This window comes from Typopeltis vanoorti, chromosome 23, assembly GCF_054136105.1.
Source record: "Typopeltis vanoorti isolate ZY-2024b chromosome 23, IOZ_Tvanoo_1.0, whole genome shotgun sequence".
In the NCBI taxonomy this organism is placed as follows: Eukaryota; Metazoa; Arthropoda; class Arachnida; order Uropygi; family Thelyphonidae; genus Typopeltis; species Typopeltis vanoorti.
In genome coordinates, this window is record NC_143571.1 from 92237980 (window position 1) to 92258128 (window position 20149).

Here is a 20149-nt window from a genome sequence, read left to right on the forward strand (position 1 = left end):
CACCTCTTTACAAGCAAACACTTTTAAATTTGCACTTCAGCTAATCTTCGGAATAATTACTGTTAATATAAGGAAATTCTAGGATGAACCTCACACACTTCTCTGTATAGGAATATTAATGGTTGGAATAATCTTACCGATAATCTTTTTTCTTCATCAACTTATACGCAAACACTTTTTATAACTGTAAACACCTTAAACGTTAAACGGCACTCATTAAAATAATTCTTCTAAGCAATAACTGAATTAATCATCGGTCACAATACACATAAACAAACGTTGTTGCATAAAGTACTACTGATCACTCATGAAATAAGGCAACACACAATAATTCCTTAGCTTGAGGTTTTATATGCACAGTTGTTCATTCCTCCGGCATTCAATTAATTCTTTAGACACTACAATTCTAAACACAGCTATCGGTAAACTTCAATTTTACAGCCTCTACTATTCTCTAGTTACTCGATGCTTTATTTCAAGATTCTGTGTGTCCTTGACAGGTCGGCCCTGAAATTAAATCTCAACTCAAGTATTGCTAGTCTATTTAGTAGTCACTCAGCTGTCTTCCATAGCTATAATTGTTATTCTACAACTTATTAGCTAACCACCTCTCGGCTAGTAGACTTTATTTAACTGCTTGAGTGACTTGCCGACTCGCTATTATTGCACTGTGATTTCCGAACGCTCCGATTCCAACCTAATGCCAATCCTCTCCTTTCTCTCTCTCTTAATTCCTCTAATCTCCCCTTAATTAATTAATAATTTCAGTGTTCATCGCTTATATATTTGTTCTTCCCGCCTAAATTATTCTCGTGATTTCTTTCTAAAACTCTTTTCAATAAACCTTCTCCTCACGTGGTGTTCCAAAACGTGCTCGCTCACTCACATACGTCTCCATGACAACAAAACAAAACATAATAAAATTGAGCTATTACATAACGTTAAACTTCTACAAACAGGAATAAATAGAGAATATTTACATTTCAAATAATGCACAGTTAAATTATCAAATATAAGTTCTTATAATATTAATATAGTAATAAATAAAATAGCTTAATAATATTTAATACAGTCTTTTCATTATTAATACATATATCTGTGAATAAATAATTAAATATTAGACAAAATTAAGTTAGTTATATGAATATTAAATTGTAAAATAAGTTGTTTACATTAAATAATATTTACAAGTCTAGCCTTTGTGATGGAAGATCATGTTGGATTCTGAAGCAAATAATAATTACTCTAATCTCTGTATATTCAGAATCCAACAATATGCTTATCCATTCAAAAGTTGATTAACTGAGGGTTTTTTATTTGAAGATTGGGAGATCATTGAGAGATCACTGTATGTAACATCAAATTTTCTATAGTGTTTTAAAATATAATTGTTTTATGGATTAATTTCTCTCAGTTGACTGTAGGGTTACAGAAAAAGCTCGGATTCAGCTCATTTGCCATGGACTTGATACCGTTAGTCAGATATTTCTTAATGGAAAATTAATTGGAGCTTCTCAGAATATGTTTCTCAGATATAGTTTTGACATAAAGCAAGTTTTAAAGGTAGTGTATTGTTTTTCTTAGTTGAAAGAATTGTTGATTTCTATATAATTATTGTAAACAGTGTACAAGAAGCATGTTCAATTTGAGCTACCAGTTTGCAAAATCACTTTTATGTACAATTACATGTGCAATATTCCTTTCTAGATTTCTAAAAGATTTTTAAATGATTTTTACAAAACCGGAAAATATATCAGATATTTTGAAAATTTTAAATATTATGCAAATTTCATGATCTGTATATCATGATCCAGAGAAGACCAATTTTATGGTCTTCTGGATATAAATAGGCTGACCAGTTTACATCACCAAACTGGCAAGTTTGGTGCCCAGTTAGATGCCCAGTGAACATAGTAATAGTAACTGGATAGTGGAAAATAATGCACATAATGTTCATAGAAACTGCATCACCTGCTGTAACCATGTTTTTTTGGTAATTGAATTTGAATGGCTATTTGAAGAGGGATAATTATTATTATTATTACTATTATTACGGGCAACTCCAGAGAGTCATTAGACTCATTGAGGGAGGCCCCAAATCATATTCATCACAACTATTCAACATTCATACAGTATCTATCATACCTCGCCTTAAACTCATTCACTGTCACAGCATCCACCACAGACTCAGGGAGCGCATTCCACTCATTCACTACTCTAAAAGTAAAGAACCCAGCTCTAACACCTTTACTAACCACACTTTTGCCCAGTTTCCATGGATGTCCCCTAGTCCTCCCACAACCAGCCCTGTTCTCAAAAATATCTTCTGAATTAATTTTATAGAAACCCTTCAGTAATTTGAATGTCTCAATCATATCTCCCCTCCTCCGCCTATCAACCAAATTTTGCAACCCACAAATCCTTAACCTGTTCTCATAAGGTTCATTCCACAGACCTGCTATCATCTTGGTCACTCGCCTCTGGATCCTCTCCACCTCCTCCCCATCTAGAAGAAACCTAGGTGACCAAATCTGGGCACAGTAGTCGAGATGGGGTCTTATCAAGGCTCGATACAGAGGAACAATGACCTGCTTGTCAACGTATTCTTCAGCAACCAAGTGATTTGATGAGCTGATTTGGCCACTTTTGCAATGTGTCCCCTAAATTTCAATTCCTTATCCACCAACACTCCTAAATCTCGTGCCTCATCCATTTCCTGGAGCACAGTTCCACCAATGCAGTAAACTGCCGCCAATCTTTTCACCCCAAAATGCATAACCTTACATTTTGCCACATTAAATTGACATCCATTCTCCTTAGCCCAGACCTTCAATCTATCCAAATCATCCTGCAAAATTTTGACGTTATCTGCATTCACTATTGCCCTACCCAACTTTGCATCATCCACAAACAAATGAACTGTTCCTCTCAGATCCTTTCCTATATCATTAATGAACAAATTAAACAGCAGTGGTCCAAGAAGAGATCCTTGTGGCACGCCACTAGTCACAGGCCGTCTTGTGGACTCTACTCCTGAGTAAACCACTCTCTAATGTCTCTCCATCAACCACCCTCCTATCCATCTCATCAACCCTATGTCCATCCCCATATGCTGTAATTTACTGATTAGAATTCCATGTGGTATCCTGTCAAAGGCCTTAGCAAGGTCCAGTAGAATCACTGTAAACCCATTACCCTTATCCAGTTCAGCCGTCACTGTGTTATAATACGTGAGCAAGTTACTGAGGCATGACCTACCCTTCACAAAACCATGCTGCCCCCGATACAGTATCCCATTTTCTTCTATCCAATCTTGTCTTTTCTTCTTGACTATTTTCTCTAAGACCTTGATAATGATTCCTGTTATGCTGATTGGCCAGTAATTTTCAACAGCAGCCTTGGAACCACCTTTGTGCAGCGGAACTATTTTCCCCTCTTTCCACCCCCTCGGGACTGACCCAGACCCGAGGCTCAAATTAAACAAAATGGTCAAGGGCACTGACATTTCTTTAGCCGCTTCACGTACGACACGAGCTGGTATACCATCCAATCCCACAGATGTATTGACATTGAGGTTCTGTAATAGACTAGTTACCTCTACTTCATTCATCACAATTCCAGTATAAGCTGTTGGTTCTTCCATTCCTGCAAAGTCACCACCTGGATGATATACTCTTGCAAAGTGCTCGCTCAGTAATTCCACGATTTCGACTGATTCAGTTACCTCCCTACGCTCAGCATTTTTTAAGATCATTCTACCATGAGCATTTTTCCTTTTACTTGCAACATATTGAAAAAACTGTTTGGGATTCTCTTTAGCCTGCATGGCCATTTTTCTTTCGTAATCTGCTTTTGCTTTTCTTACCACCCTTGTTACCATCCTGGCCTGAGCTTTATACTGTTCCTGTGCCTGATGGTCACCTTTCTCCTTAAATTCCCTCCACAATTGTTTCTTTTTTTGCAACTCAAGCTTAATAGTGTTATTCATCCATTTAACTCCTACTTGATTTATTATTCGGACTCTTGGTATACAGTCAACCATTGCCTCCTGCAAACAGTTCTTAACCACCTCCCATGCACTATCAACATCCAGCCCTTGCAGTTTTACATGCCATGGCACTGAGCCAAGCACACACCTAAGCTTGTCATACTTACTAGCCCGGTAATTCCATATGTACCCTGTCTTAATTGTAAATTCCACTCCTTTAGCCACCTCCCAAGTCATGACCTTATGGTCACTCTCACCAATTGGTGGCAACATGGTCATGTTCGTTACAGCCACATTCTCAGTTGCAATTACAAGGTCCAGCACTCTCTGCCCCCCCCCCCCCCCCCGGTATTTTCCACTACATGTTGCCGTAGTAGTTGTCCCTTAATAACCGCATAAAATCCAATTCCTTCCTCCCATGTGCCCTCTCCTCTTTCCAGTCAATGTTACCATAATTGAAATCACCCATAATAATTACCCTCCTTCCACTCATTTCTTCTATTTGCCTATGCATACTATCCCCACCATCTATTCCATCACCTGGTCTATAACAGCACCGAATTGTATATTTTGTTCTGCTAGATTCTATCCCACACCAAACAGCCTCAAATGTGCTCTTTTCTCTATCCTGCAGTTCAACTTCTATACTCCTTGGCTGCAGCTCATCAGCTATCATCAGTAACACTCCTCCCCCCTTTTTATTCACCCTGTCACTCCTGAACACGCTATACCTGTCGCATTCAATCCCACTAGCGTTATCATCTTCTGTCAGCCATGTTTCACTAATACCAACAACCTGTGGCCTGGAAGTGCCAACCATGGCCAAAAACTCTTCCTTCTTGTTCCTAATACTCCTGGCATTAGTGTACATGAATTGCAGAAGCCCATTTGTCCTATCCCTACTTTGATGTCTTATACTAACTATCCCATTCTGATTTGTTGTCCTTCGTACTTGCTCAGGCATAATATACTCATTCATACACTGAACTGCCTCCCTAAAGTCTGCATATCTCCTCCCCCCCTCTTAATAAATCTAGTTTCCCTGAGTCTGTACATCCACTTGCACATCATTCATCAACACTTTTTCAAGTCTCCATACACCAACTCCATTCAAATATAACCGATCCATCTTATATAAGTCCTTTCGCCCATTGAACTCATTCCACACATCCACAAATTCCACATCACTCTCCATGCATAACCCACGCATAAAGTCATTGGCAATTATGGCCCTCCTTCTAAACACTTCGCTGTCATACCGCGGTAAGATACTCACCATCCTAACTCTCTCACTCTTCTCTTTTGCTACCTGAAATAATTCCCTCACATCCTCTATCATTTCCATTTTGTCCTCTTTCAAATCATTTGTTCCTGCCACGATTATCATCTCTTTCACCCTCTGTTTTTGCAGTCGATAGATTCGCTGACGTCCTTTATATTCGCTCCCGGCTGGTATGACTTCGTTAAACTCTCAACTATTACACATCTTAATAGCGAATCCCCATACAGCACTCGCTCCTTCATTTTGTTGATGTTTACGAACATTCTATTATTTGCCATCACAGACTTTCGCTGGTTATTTGTCGGTACGTTCAGCACACATTTTTCCATACGCTCCAGTTGCCTTTTAGCTCTGTGTATCGCACCGTTCAAACGGGCAATTTCACTACTCGCATTTATCTCACCATTTTCATTATCAATCAAATCATCCATTCGTTCTGTATCTCTACCTTCATTTACACTTTCAACGACGCTCTCACACCTATCTGGCACTACCACGCAATTCTCTAGCACACCGCCATTTTCTACATTCTGACTATCGTTAACGATATCACTCTCGCCACACGAAACACGCTTGAAATCCTCATTATCTTTACACTTTCTGCACATATTAACTCCACTATCACTTTCTAACCAGACTCCCACCACTCTTTGCAAGGCATACATCTCACAGACAGCACATTGCATAAATTCGTTTACATCAAAACTCTTAAACAAACATGGCGACCTGGCCGCCATTTTTTTTCTTTATCAGTGCCATATGTACGCTATCTTATCTTAAATTTAATAATTAAAATAACAGAAAACATGCAAAAATTGCACAGACACACCAAGAAACATAAAGCAAACAATACTACTTAAAATTCTAGTAAAATTTCTAATGTTAACACAAAATACTACTAATCTTTTCAGGAGCTCCCCCCGACAAGCCGATGATCTAATCAGTGCGACACTGTAATAATACAATAGCTGTCACAAATAATGAAGAAGGTAATATAACATGAACATTTATTTTTGATTAATATTTGGCTCTTTTTAGTACAAGATGTTACATAATTAGGAAATGACAACAAACTTATGTCATTGCAAACTTCATTAACTCATACGTATCAAGGATTTAGGCCTAGCATGGCCTGTTCCGGCCTTAGAAGTCATCGTTGAATTGTTTAAGAGGACGTCCTGGTTTTCTTTTTCCTAATGACTTGTACTTTAAGGCTTGTTTTGATAATCTTTCTGTTTTCATTCTTTGAACGTGTCCATCCATTTATGTTTATATTTTTTAATTTTTTCTATTACTGGTTCTTGGTTTAATTCTTTCATAATATCTTCGTTTCTTTTGTGATCAAATAGGGTATACTTTGCAATTTTTCTCATAAACTTCATTTCTGCTGTTGTTAATCTTTGTTTGTCTTTTTGTTTTATTGTCCAGATTTCGCTTCCATACATTAAGACTGGTAAGGCTAATGTATTGTATACTTTTAGGCTGGTTTGTTTTTGAATTAGGTTTGGTTTAAATATAGAGTTAATTACACCTGTTATTTTTAAATATTTTGCAATTTTTACGTTTATATCTTTTTCATTTCATATGTGATCATACATCCTAGGTAGTTAAATGAATTCACCTGTTCTAAAATCTTGTTATCTATTACTATTTTAGTTCTCGCTGGATCTTGTCCTTTAAGGGCCATAGTTTTTGATTTTTCCGTTGATATTATCATACCATAATCTTTGGCTATCTCATTTAGATCTAAAATAGCTTTCTGTAAGTTATCTTCAGAATTTGTAATTATTATTTGGTCGTCTGCAAAGAGGAGAGTGTTTAAGTTAACTGTAGGAGAAAGTTTAATTCCTCGATGTAAATTTTTATTCCATTTTATTATTATTTAATTTAAGTAGATATTAAAAAGAGTTGCTGAGAGGGGACATCCTTGTCGGACCTCTTGGTTTATCTCTCTTGTATATGATAGCTCGTGATTTAATCTTATTTGTATTTGATTATTTTCATATATAATTGTGATAGCTTTTAGAATATTATTTGGTATTTGTCTTTCTTTTAATATGTTAAATAATATGTTTCTTTTTAAGTACAAGTTTTTAGTACAAGATGTGACATAATTAGGAAATGACAACAAACTTATGTCATTGCAAACATGAATTTGCAAATATTTCAAAACGGAGTAGACTGATATTTTCACCAGAAAAACAAATACTAGTATTAAAATTAAATTCAACTACATAGTTTTACTAACATTCAAAGCCAAAAATTCACTTCTCGCTGTTTAATACTTTTTTGGATCCTCCTCCTTCTCTTGCCTTGATTAAATGTTGGCATTGACAAAATCGATTTCCTGATGGCTGCAACTGTCAGTTCACGGTTCCATACCCTTATAATAGCTTCTTGGAGCCCCTGAAGTGTTTTTGGCTGCTTCTTCTTTTGTATTTCAGTCTCCATTTGGTTCAATGGGGTTGAGATATAAGCTGTTTCCTGGCCACTGTAGTTGCTAAATTGAGTGTTCATTTTGCCACTTATTAACCTGCAACAAAAATTAAAACGTTTTTAAGTACTAAATTCAATTCGTATGGTTCATTTTAGGGTTATAATAGCATTATAACCTACTTTAATAATATGCTTTTTACCCTATAACAAGAAGCAGAGTTATTCATTCATTCATTTCGTATGGTGATTCAATGGCCATGAGCCCCTTTTATGGGGAGTATGGCACCACCTCAATCCCCCCTATTTTTATCTGGGCTCAGGACCGGCATAGCTGACAATTGAGACCTATGGCTGGAGGGATTGTCTTAAGTATTCCTGACTGTATCCGTGTGTGTTCACGGGGCCTGTTTGCCTGCTTGCAGGATGAAAAACCACAGATAAACTGGGGAAAGACCCTGCTGTCCACACCCAAGACCAGCTAACTTGGCTATGGCTGAGGAAGATCCTTAAGCTCCTCACATCATTGACGGGAATCGAACCTAGGGCACTCCTTTCCCAGGTATATGGTTGCAAAACGCGCATAGCCACTAGGCTAACCATGCGGACATAGAAGCAGAGTCATCCAGGAAGATGCAGTTTGCCGTTACAGTAAACTGGTTTCTGATAATAGGCAGCAATTCTTCTTCTGAAATTTTCTAGTACACTTGTGCATTCACTGAACCTTTTGCAAAATACAAGCAGCCAACACCATGATATGATATTCAGTCCCAGATCATCTATCTGGCTGAGAATTTGGCTGTTGACACCAGAGACAGTCAGGGTTGAATTTTTCCACTGATCATTTTCAAACTCTGTTTGCTGTCGGCACCCAGGTTAAACTTTTTCTCATCAGAAAAAACTACTCCTTTCCACTGATCAGGGGTCCATTTGGTATGTTCTTTGCACCAATTTAACTAAGCCAGTCTCATTTTTTTTTGGTTAACAAGGGCTTCTTTTTAGGGCACCTGGCTATCAGTCCCTGTCGAATGAATCTTCTCCTGACAGCTACAGAGCTTGCCACAACTTTGTTTGTTCTTCCTAGTCCTGTTTCAGTTCTCTGGATGATGCATGGCAATTTTTGAGGCAAAGCCGATTTAGAACTTGATCTTGGCATGGTGTAGACATTGGCTTTCTTCCTGTCCCCTTCTTTTTTTCAGCAGATCCAGTTTTTTCACTTTTGACAACAGCCATACTACCACAGTAGATGTACTACCACAGTAGATAAATTTAATACCATACTACCACAGTAGATAAATTTAATTTAATCCTTTATCCAAATGTAAGCACACAAAGTTTGTCCTGAAGTATCTTCAGGACTGAGGCAACTCGTGATAAAGGTGGACCAAGCTCTCAGTTGCCTCAGTCCTTGAGATACTTCAGGCGCAAACTTTGTTTGCTTACACTTGGATAAAGGATTAAACTAAATTTATTATATTCTAACCAAGTGGGAAAAAACTTCCAACCATAGTAGATTGACTGTAGGACAATCTTTTATAGGACAAAATTTTAGCTATCTCATGATAGGAATAGCCTTCTCTATTCAAAGCTTGAAACACACTTTTCTTGCAAGGTGTTAACTGCACGTGACTGGCCATAGTAATCTCAGCATGAAAATGTGTAAACTAGCTCTTGCTGTCTATTTATAGCATAAAAAATTCTGATGCAATTGCAGCAACTATTACATTATACAGAAACCTGTGGGAATGATAGATGATACAATAAAATTAGATATCTAATGATAAAACAATGAAAATGACTATTTAGCTATTAAAAACTATATTTATGTAAGGTGATATGGTTTCTGTGAACTTGAGAGTATATATAAGGATAGTTGCATTATCAGTTAAACAGTATGATGTAAAAAAAATAAATAAATAAAACAGTACTGAATAACTACAGTGATATGTGTTATGGAGTAAATAGGTTTACTAACAAAGATATATATGTTTTACACCTGACAATAAGTTAGATGGGGCTAAAAAAACAGCCTCGCTTAAAAGGAATTAGCTGATTTTTTTTTTTTTTTTCAATATGTACGAGGGTGGTCTGAAAAGTTCTCAGCCTAACAATGAAAAATCAAATTTATGATTTCAAAATTATTTTTATTTTTCAACATAATCTACCTTAAGACTAATACATTTATTCCACGATGATCCAGTGCCATTATCCCATCCCTGTAGTGGTTCTCAGTAAGATCTGCAAAATACCCCTCTATGGCTGCAATCACCTCTTGATTCGAAGAAAAATGCTGACCAGTGAGGAAGATTTTTAGTTTTGGAAAGAGATAGAAGTCAGAGGGAGCCATCTCTGGAGAATGGGGTGGATGTTCCAACAATTCATAGTGAAGATTCCTTAATTTTCCCATTGGCAAAACACTTTTGTGGGCAGGTGCATTGTTTTGATGAAAAATGATTTTTTTCTTCTGCAAACCGGGTCTTTTCTCATGAATTTTTTCATCTAGCCTGGTTAAAAGATCGGAATAATATTCCCAGTTATTGTTTTATCCTTTTCAAGATAATTAATAAACAAAATGCCTTTAGCATCCCAAAACACTGATGCCATGACCTTTCTTGCTGATGGAATCGACTTTGTCTTCTTTGGCGCTGAACAACTGGCTTCTGCCCACTGTTTTGACTGCTGTTTGGATTCTTGTGTGTAATGGTGAATCCATGTCTCATCCATAGTAATAAATCGATGAACAAAATCAGTTTTATTCTTGTTAAAACACTCTAAGCACTGTTCAGAGATTTTCATGCAGGTGTGTGTTTGATCTGCAGTGAGCAAGCGTGGCACCCATCTTGTGCAAAGCTTTCTCATTTGCATTTCTTCATGCAAAATATATCCTACACATTCTTTTGAAATGCCTATAGTCTCAGTAATTTCATGCACTTTGACTCGCCGGTCATCCAATACCATATCGTGCACTTGATCAATGATTTCTGGTGTTGTTACACTTTTTGGACATCCTTCACGCAAATCATCTTCAAAGCTTGTACGGCCACGATTAAACTTGGCAGCCCACTTCTTACTTGTCAGAAAAAGGAGAAGAGTGCCCATAAACTTTTATGAACTTCGAATGAATTTCTTTTGGCGTTAAAACCTTTTACGAAGAATTTTATAACTGCATGATACTCAATTTTATCCATTTCAAGGAATACAGACAACACTTTTGCTTCAGACAACTTATAAAATAAATTACTTGATAGAATGACTTGCAATTTCTCATGGATGCTTATGACAGATGTACCAACTAAGAAAAAAAAAAACTTGCCAATAGTGTTGCCATCTGTGGTTGAGGCCAAGAACTTTTCAGACCATCCTTGTACATCCATGACTATCGGTGGAAGCTTGGTCGAATAAAGCATTAACAATAGTAGGCACATCTGCTGGACATATTTTGTGATTTTATCCCTTAGTTCAGTGGTTCTTAACCTTTTAGTAATTCCAGCTCCCTAAGTATCCTAAAATATTTGTTGATCACCCTTAACTAATTTGTCTATTCTTTACTTCAGTTGTGTTACTCAATGCTATTCACATGCAGGAGTCTATTTGGAGTAGAGTTCATTCTTTCATTTTAATATTTACAATTGTTGAAAATCCCTTTTCACACAAATATGTAGAAACAAAAGGCAACGCATTTTAAATGGCAATTGTAAACTGGTGCGGATATTCCTCCGGCTATGTATCCAAAATTGGACCATTTTCTTCTTAAAACGGAGATCAGACTTAAATCTTTTGTTAATTCAATTAGTGTGTCATTGTCCATTGGTGATAAATTTTATTTTCGCAGTTATTATATTTATCGACTCGCAGTGTTTCCAGCAGCGGAAGACGTGGTGCCTCCACAAAAGAAACTACTGAAGTAAACTACATATTCAGATTACTAATACGAAACAATAGAAGTTTGAAATAAAGTAAAATAAAGAACAAAAAATAATTATTTTAAGAGGTTTCAAGAGTTTAAACACTAGAAACATTCCATAAATTTTCCATTGCTCCTGGTTAAGAATCGCTGCCGTAGTTCATCAAGGTTAGAAGGCAGGTCATAGTGGACTAATACATTCCTTCTACATACCCAAAATGAAGGCATCAAGTGATTTGAGATCAGGAGAATGTGAAGGGTATGGGAATTCCGTGAACCTCAAAATGAGCCTCCATGGGATGTGTTATGATAAATAGGCTCTAGAACCACATGATGTGTGACAGGTTGCTCCATCCTGTTTTACCTGTGTACAAAATGGAATGTCTTTTGCACAGCACATCCTATGCATATCCTGGGTGAATGGAACTAGCACATTCTTGATGTAGCATTTGCTATTCAAAGTCACAGTTACACCAACCTTCAGTGAATCAGGGCCCAATTATTCCTGGCTGGAAACCTCACAACATGTAGTGTCTTTTTCACTGTGAAGAAGTTTCTCTTGGACAAATTCAAGTACCAAGAAACCTGTAGGTTCATCTGTTTACATGACCACTTAGATGGAAATGTGCTTTGTCTGAGAACCAGATATTATGGAGGAAGAATGGATTTTCATAGACATTCGCCAGCATGCATGCACAGTATTCCTACTGTGCATATGAAAAGGCATTCATCTCCTTAAAACTTTTCTGTAGTGAGCGCCTCAGTATCCCAATTTTTCTGCTGTTCTGTGTTTCAGAGACTGTAATTGCTTCAGCTCATGCCCATGATTCTTTTGTGTTAACAGTTCGTGATCTCCTGAATCCCATTGCATTGCAACAAAATACTCCCGTTACAGCAGAACCTCTTGTTTAAGGCAATAATGACACTTTTGCTTGGGATATGCTTTTGGAAATGACAAACAAACTGCTCACAAGCATATCATAAGCTTAGACCATTTGCTCTACCAACTTCATATAAATGTAAATAATGCCCAAAGTTAAATATAATGGCATAGACTCTACATGTGCTCCTCTATTAATGTGCATGCGGTTGATCTCATACTGTTTGTACTGAAGGGGGATGTTGAAGTTCAGTACTGTTTTTTTTTTTTTTTTTGTGCCATAACCTCATTTATTAACAGTTGGAACAGTGCTTATGATTAATTCATAAATATTTTTGAAATTGGATGTCTGTTTTCCTTGCTAATTATTATTTGCACAATGCCTGTCATATCACTCTTTAAACTCATTCAGTGTCAGAGCACTCATAACCACATTTAGCAATCCATTACAGTCATTCACCATTTTCCAAGAAAAAAATCTAGTCTTCACTCCTTGAAGCCTGACATACAGTCCTTATACCCTAATTAATCACACTCTTACTCAGCTTCTAGAGATGACCTCTAGTGTATTGAAAAAGTTCTTTTATATCATTCTTATAGAACCACTTTAGTAGAACCTGCCTGTGAAGTAAACTTTGTAACTCAAACACTTTCGCTCATCCTCATACGGAACATTCTGCACACCTGCCACTATCTTGGTCGCTTATTTCTGGATTCTTGTCACTGCTTCCTCATCTCAAGAAATTCAAGTGATCAAATCTGTGCACATTAGTTAAGGTGTAGCTGTATCATGATAGTCTTATAAAGAATGATCTTTCTCACTATGTCTGCTTGTCAATGTATTCAATATCCAAGTAATCCTTTGAGCTGTTGACTATCTTTGCAGTATGTGCTCTGAACTTCAGCACTGTCCCTTACCACGATCTAGGCCTCAGTTAGTCATAGTGCAATGTTTTACTGGCAATAATCATCCTTTGCCCACACTGCTGATTTAATATTATGATTATTATTACGTGACTCCTCCAAGGAGTCCAAAGACTTTGAGGGAGGGCACCTACTCTACAATTCTCCATCTCCACCTCCCAGTCCACCAACTACAGTGAACTGCCACTACCATCCTCATCTACACCAGTGCTATCTGCAGGCCCACCACTTCCACCACTAGTATTTTTTGTCTGTAAATTGCACATGTACTCAAGGCCGATTTGTCTGTATGCAGGATGAAAAAACCCAAGTTTCCAGGAGCAAAAAATCTTGCTACCTCTGTATGAGATCAGCTAACTCACCTTCAATTGAAAAAACCCATATAAAAATTCTTCTCGTCATGACGAAAATCAAACTTAGGCCTTTTCCAATTAAAGATGTACTGTTGTTCTTCCAATTCAGCTGGGAAGGCACTATTTTATTTAAATCCACCTGCAGGATTCTAAATCATTTTTATTGATTGTCATCAATAAAGTGTTGGCATAAATAAAGTGGTGTCATGCAGTGTTGGCATCCCTTGTTTTACGTTATTGGCAAATAACTGAATACTCCCTCTGTGATTAATAACAGTAGGGGCCCCCTAGTACATAGACTGTCTCTGTACTATGTACTCTGTAATAGTTGAAAACTCTCATAAGCATTGGCTTGGCTTGCACTCAATGTGCTAATCTGCTACCGTTCTTTTTCTTCTCCCCCATCTATAACAGTAATTAGTGGTATATTTTGGGCTGTTGGCTTCTGTTTCACACCAGGTCAACTCCAATGATCCATTATTCCCCCCCCCCCCTGAAGTCTTAAACTCTTCCTTAACTTCTACTTTTGATGGTTGTGTTGCTTTGGCTCTCATCCTTAACACTTCCTCCCATCTTATTCCTCTGATTCTCCTTGAAATTACAGTAATATTCTGTCCATATAACATAAATCATCTTCTGTTAACCAAATTTCAATGATGCTAGTCATTTTCAAGTTTGAGCTGACCAATAGCAAAAAATTCACCTCTATTTTTGATGTTTGTGGCATTTGCATACATGCATTTCAGTATCCTTTTAGACTCATAATTAACTTGTGTGATGCAGGCCAGAAAAGTAATGAGTATTGTGCAGAAAACTAAATCAGAGTATAAAAAAAAATTGGCTATGGAGGCTAAAGGCATTCCAAAAGTATTTTATCATTATGCTGCAAGCAAAAGAATGAATGAATGTGGAAGAATCATTTTACTGAATGCAGATGGTACTCTAGTGTCAGAAGCTAATGAGTTGTTCAGTTATTGAGTGCTCAGTTTGCTAAGATATATCAGCTAGATGTATGTAACATGGTGCGCAGTGTTACAGCTACAGTGGATGAAAAGTTAGAGGTTCATGAAAACGAAGTTGAAGAGCTCGATAAGAATTTGTCAATAGTGATAGATGGAATTTCAACATGTTTCTTAAAGCAGTGTAACCAAATTGGCTAACTCTTTCACATGTTTGTATAACTTGAGTCTCAGCTCAGGAATGATTCTACATGGATGGAAAGAATGTATGACAGTTCTGTTGTACAAGGATGTTGCAAAAACTGATGTATTTGACTACCGACCTATCAGTATCTCTCGTGTGGTAGTGAAGATTTTACAGAAGTTGATAAGAACTTGTATACAGAAATGAGTAGACAAACAAACTATACTCTGCAAGGAGCAGCATGGGTTTACTAAAGGAAGGTCATGTTTTAGCAAATTGCTCATATTTTATAACAATGTTAAGGCTGAGTTGGATAAGGCTTATAAGGCCGAGTGTATCCATTCCCTTTAGGGAATGGATACACTATGATAATATTGGATTTTGCTAAGGCATTTGATAGGAGACCACACAAAAGACTACCAGTTATATATTTGGTTTAATCCTTTATCCAAGTGTAAGCAAACAAAGTTTGCACCTGAAATATTTTCAGGACTGGGGCAACTCGTGGCAAAGGTGGTATAACTTCTCATCACTTGCCTTAGTATCCCATAATGCAAAGCACATCTCCTTGCAGACATGTATAATGCTGTGCATTAAGGGAAGAGTCACTATGCAGACCGGTTTCAACCTTTATTGAGGTCTCATCAGTGGGAGCCAGACCCAGAGGTGGTGATACTAAGGTGGAAGTAATGGAGAAGTTATATGAAACATACAAATTTATTGTTTTAATACTGACCATATTGTAATGCCTACAAACATCTTACATTCTTTGCCTACCAGTTTCGCTAACAAACTGTCTAGCTTTTTCAAGGCATTGACAGAAAAGCATAAAAAAACTAGTAAATGCAAATTGAAAGGAACATAAAAATGTCGTGAACGATCTAGTAGCTAAGGTTACTCGTTCGTGTGACAGAGACTGAGAGGACATTGTTCTTGTTCATTATCACATATGCATGTTTGTTGTAAACGTGTAATGTGATTACTGGCTAGCTGTAGTTCAGATGGATTTAGAGAGAGGGCCAAGTTTTTCCACGAACTGTTCAGAATAGTACCCTGATTTCTGTTGAGGTTTCCGCTGGTTATTAACACTATTATGGTTTCCTTGAATAAACGATGTCTGTAGTTGTCATCCAAATATGGCATGGAGCTGTTTATCCACTCTATCATGTGGTTAGATGTACAGAAATGATGTGCTAAGCCAGAAGAAATACTCCTGTTGTGGTTTATATTATATTTTGTATTATATTTTTGTATTATATTATGTTTATATTATATTGGTAGTTTCTGACCTCTGGAATGTTGAGTATGAGGAAAGATTGAGAAGATGTAATTTGCAGAGCCTGGTGGAGAGAAGGAAGAAGCTTATAAGGGGTTGTTATAAGATCATTTGTGGAGAAGTTTTACAGAGAATAGTGGGAGATCAGGGGAGAACCAGAGGTCATCCCTGGAAACTGTATAAAGAGGGTGTGAGTAGGGGAGTGAAAGGCAGGTTTTTTTCGTGCAGAGTTGTGAATGATTGGAATGCCTTGCCTGAGAGTGTGGTGTCTGCAAGGAGTTTGAGTGTGTTTAAGACACGGTATGATGAGATGTGTGTGTGATAAAAGGACCTCCCAGATGAGTCTTTGACTCCATGAGGTCTTGGGAAATAATAATAATAATAATAATAATATTTCCATATACAAGTTACCAAAAGGTGTCACACTTTATTATTAAAATTCTCTGGATTAGAAATAGTTGATGGAAGTTTTTTCACTTAGCTATGCTACCAATTATATACAGGTATCCCTTGCTTAACGTGGATTTGATTATCGTGGCGAAATTAATTGCAGCAATCCCTTGATATATGCGGCAAGAGTTTTGATTAACGTGCCTTTAAATTTACCAATCAAAATCATGCTCACACTACAAGGCTGCTAGCCTCGTGGTCATCCAAATTCTCTTAATGATCTGTGTGAGAATGTGAAAGTTTTATTTTTCCCACCAAATACAACATCATTGTTACAACCTATGGACATAGGAGTCATTGAATTTTCAAAGCCTATTTTCTTAAAAAGACATTCTCAAAGGTAGTAGAAACAACAATGGGAGAAAATGCAATTACACTCTACAAATTTTGGAAAAAATTTAACATTAAACACGCAATTGAGAACATTTGTGACTCGTGGGAGCAAGTGTCTTCTAGTTGCATGAAAGCTGTTTGGAAAACCTTCTGCCAGAATGTGCTAATGACTTAGGTTGTTTTCAAAATCCTGTGAACAATGTGGTCAAAGATCGTTGCAATTGATGAAGACCTTGGTTTTGATGGTGTTGATGCAGAAGATGTTAAAGAATTATTGGATTCAAATTCAAAAGATTTCAGTCACAACGATCTTCTTGAAATTGAACAACGCATATATGAAGACAACGAACAAATGGAATGTGAAGATGTGGTTCCAAAGGAATTAACAGTCAAAGAACTGGATGGAATATTTCGCAATTTAGAATCACTTAAGCAGCAAGTAATGGATATGGATCCAGAGATGTTAATCTAAGAATGCTTGTTTGCCATGGTCTGGAGAGTCATTTTGCTTGTTATCATAGAATTTATGCCGATAAGAAAAAAACTAAATTCAAACGACTCTTTATAACTTCTTTTGATTAAAAAAAATTGCAGTAACTGATATAGGTACAAGTATTTATTAAACATTTACTTTGCATTCATTTTTTATCTTTCCTAAAAGAGTACCATATAAAATGAACTATTAGTACAGTAATCAATCAGGGATGAATTGTACTTTTTATCATTGATTATTAGATTTGATTAACACAATTTTGATATACGTGGTAACACTGAGGGATTAATTAGCCACATTAATCGAGATACCTGTATTTGGTTTAATCCTTTATCCAAGTGTAAGCAAACAAAGTTTGTGCTTGAAGTATTTTCAGGACGGAAGTATATAGAAATATGACTTCCCCATTACTTCCACCTTAGTATCACCATCTCTGGGTCTGGCTCCCAATGATGAGACCTCAATAAGGGTCAACCGGTCTGGGTAGTGACCCTTCCCTTAATGCATAGCATTATACATGTCCATAAGATGTGCTTTGCCACGAGTTGCCCCAGTCCTGAAAATACTTCAGGCGCAAACTTTGTTTGCTTACACTTGGATAAAGGATTAAACCAAATATATAATTGATAACATAGCCAAGTGAAAAAACTTCCATCAACTATCTCTAATTCAGAGAATTTTAATAATAAGGTGTGACACCTTTTGGCAACTTGTATATGGAAATATGACTTCTTCATTCCCTTCCCATACATGTCTGCAAGGAGATGCGCTTTGCATTATGGGATACCAAGGCAAGTGATGAGAAAAGTTATATCACCTTTGTCACAAGTTGCGCCAGTCCTGTAAATACTTCAGGTGCAAACTTTGTTTGCTTACACTTGGATAACGGATTAAACCAAATATATAATTAGTAGCATAGCCAAGTGAAAAGTGAAAAAATTTCCATCACACAAAAGACTGTTGCATGAACAGGAGAATATGGAATTGGAATATAAACTCTTGACTTGGATCAATGGATGGATGACAGACAGATATCAAAAAGTGGTATATGGTGGTGTGGATCTGCCAGATTTAAAGTGATCAGTGGTGTACTTCAGGGTTCAGTCCTTGGATTACTGTTATTCATTCTATACTATATATTCTATATATTAATGTATATTAATGACTTTAGGAAGGGTCTAACATCAGATGTGCAATTTTTTGCCAATGATTGCCATCAGGGATGCTACTGATATCCAGCACTTACAAAATGATTTGAATAGGCTGGAAATTTGGGCAAACTAAAATGGCTGTCAGTTTAATGTTAGTAAGTGTAAAGTTATGCACTTTGGCTTGATGAGATTTCCAGTATCATATTATATTAGTGAGGTTATGCTACAAGAAACTGATGAGGCTAGTGATCTTGGTGTAATGGTGGATAGGAATTTGAAGTTTAAAGATCACATAGCAAAAATTGCATATACAACTCAGAGGATAATTGTGATGTTGAATCGAACTTTGACCCTTAAGGATAAGGAAGTCATTTTATCTCTTTATAAGACTGATAAGATCACACCTGAATTATTGTGTGCACAGATTTGGTCTCCCTGATTTCAAGGGGATAAAGAAGCTGTGGAAAGATTTACAAGATTATATTTGGATTATGGGATTTAGATTATGAGGGCAGATTGTTAGTATGTGGATTAGGGACTCTTGTTAACAGGAGAAAGAGGGGTGATATGATAAAGGTCTATAAACTTTTGAATGGGTGTTATAGGATATTGTCTGATGAAATTTTTCTTTACATGGAAGGTTGGAGGAAAACATCAGGATATCCATGGAAGTTAAGTTTGTTCTCAATCAAGAAAGGAGTGAGAGCTACGTTTTTCTTTCACAGAGCAGTGAGTGAGTAGAATAGTTTGCCTTTAGGGGTAGTGAGTGCATTTAACGTGGATGAATTTAAGGGAAGGTATGATAGCTGGTTTGGGTGATTTATAGCCTCTCTCAATGAGTCCTTGACTCCCTGGAGTTCTCAGTTGATAATAATAATAATTGACCAATTCATATTTGAAATCTGGTATTGCATGATTATTTCAGTACTTATATTCATTTGTCCAAGGAATGCCCCGCCCTGCACTTGATTGCATCTTCCTCCACCCCCCCCCCCCCCACACTCACACCTGTTTTTTCTCATTTTGCCTTTCAACTGCTTGATGATTTACTAATATCTATAAGTTACAATTCATTCTCGGCATTCAGAGCATTCTGGAAAATGACCACAGTTCTGTTCGCAGCCATAAACCTCTTTCACCAATCTTAAACGAATGTGGTCTTGTATACCACGACATGGACAATGCTGACTTTTGCTGAGAGTCTAGAGAAGCAGCTAAAATATATACGCAAGAATAATATATGTTGAAACATACAGACCAAATCACCATTCATCTGACATCCTTTATCTAAACAAAATAAAATGTCTGATGTACAAGGCCAGTAATAATTTGTTCAAGTAAGTTTCATATACAAGTATCCTTTTACAGAGTAATATGCTGTACAAGGCCTTTAGTAATAGCAGCTGTGCACATTGTTGATATTACTAATACAATGTTAAGATTTCACTACTTCCTACCACACTGGTAATAACTGACATGATCTTAATCCTATACACCTAGAAAAGCAGCATTACTCCAGAACTATTGATAAGCAGCCTC

General features: G+C 36.9%; 1 protein-coding gene across 1 annotated transcript in view; it reads left to right on the forward strand.

Moving 5' to 3' along the window:
- Positions 1 to 20149, forward strand: part of beta-Man (beta-mannosidase) — a 386558-nt gene that overhangs the window by 46109 nt on the left and 320300 nt on the right. The window contains exon 3 of the mRNA XM_090413087.1: positions 1415 to 1563. Within this exon, the coding sequence (XP_090269213.1) occupies positions 1415 to 1563 (149 nt within the window). The remainder of the gene's footprint in view (positions 1 to 1414; positions 1564 to 20149) is intronic.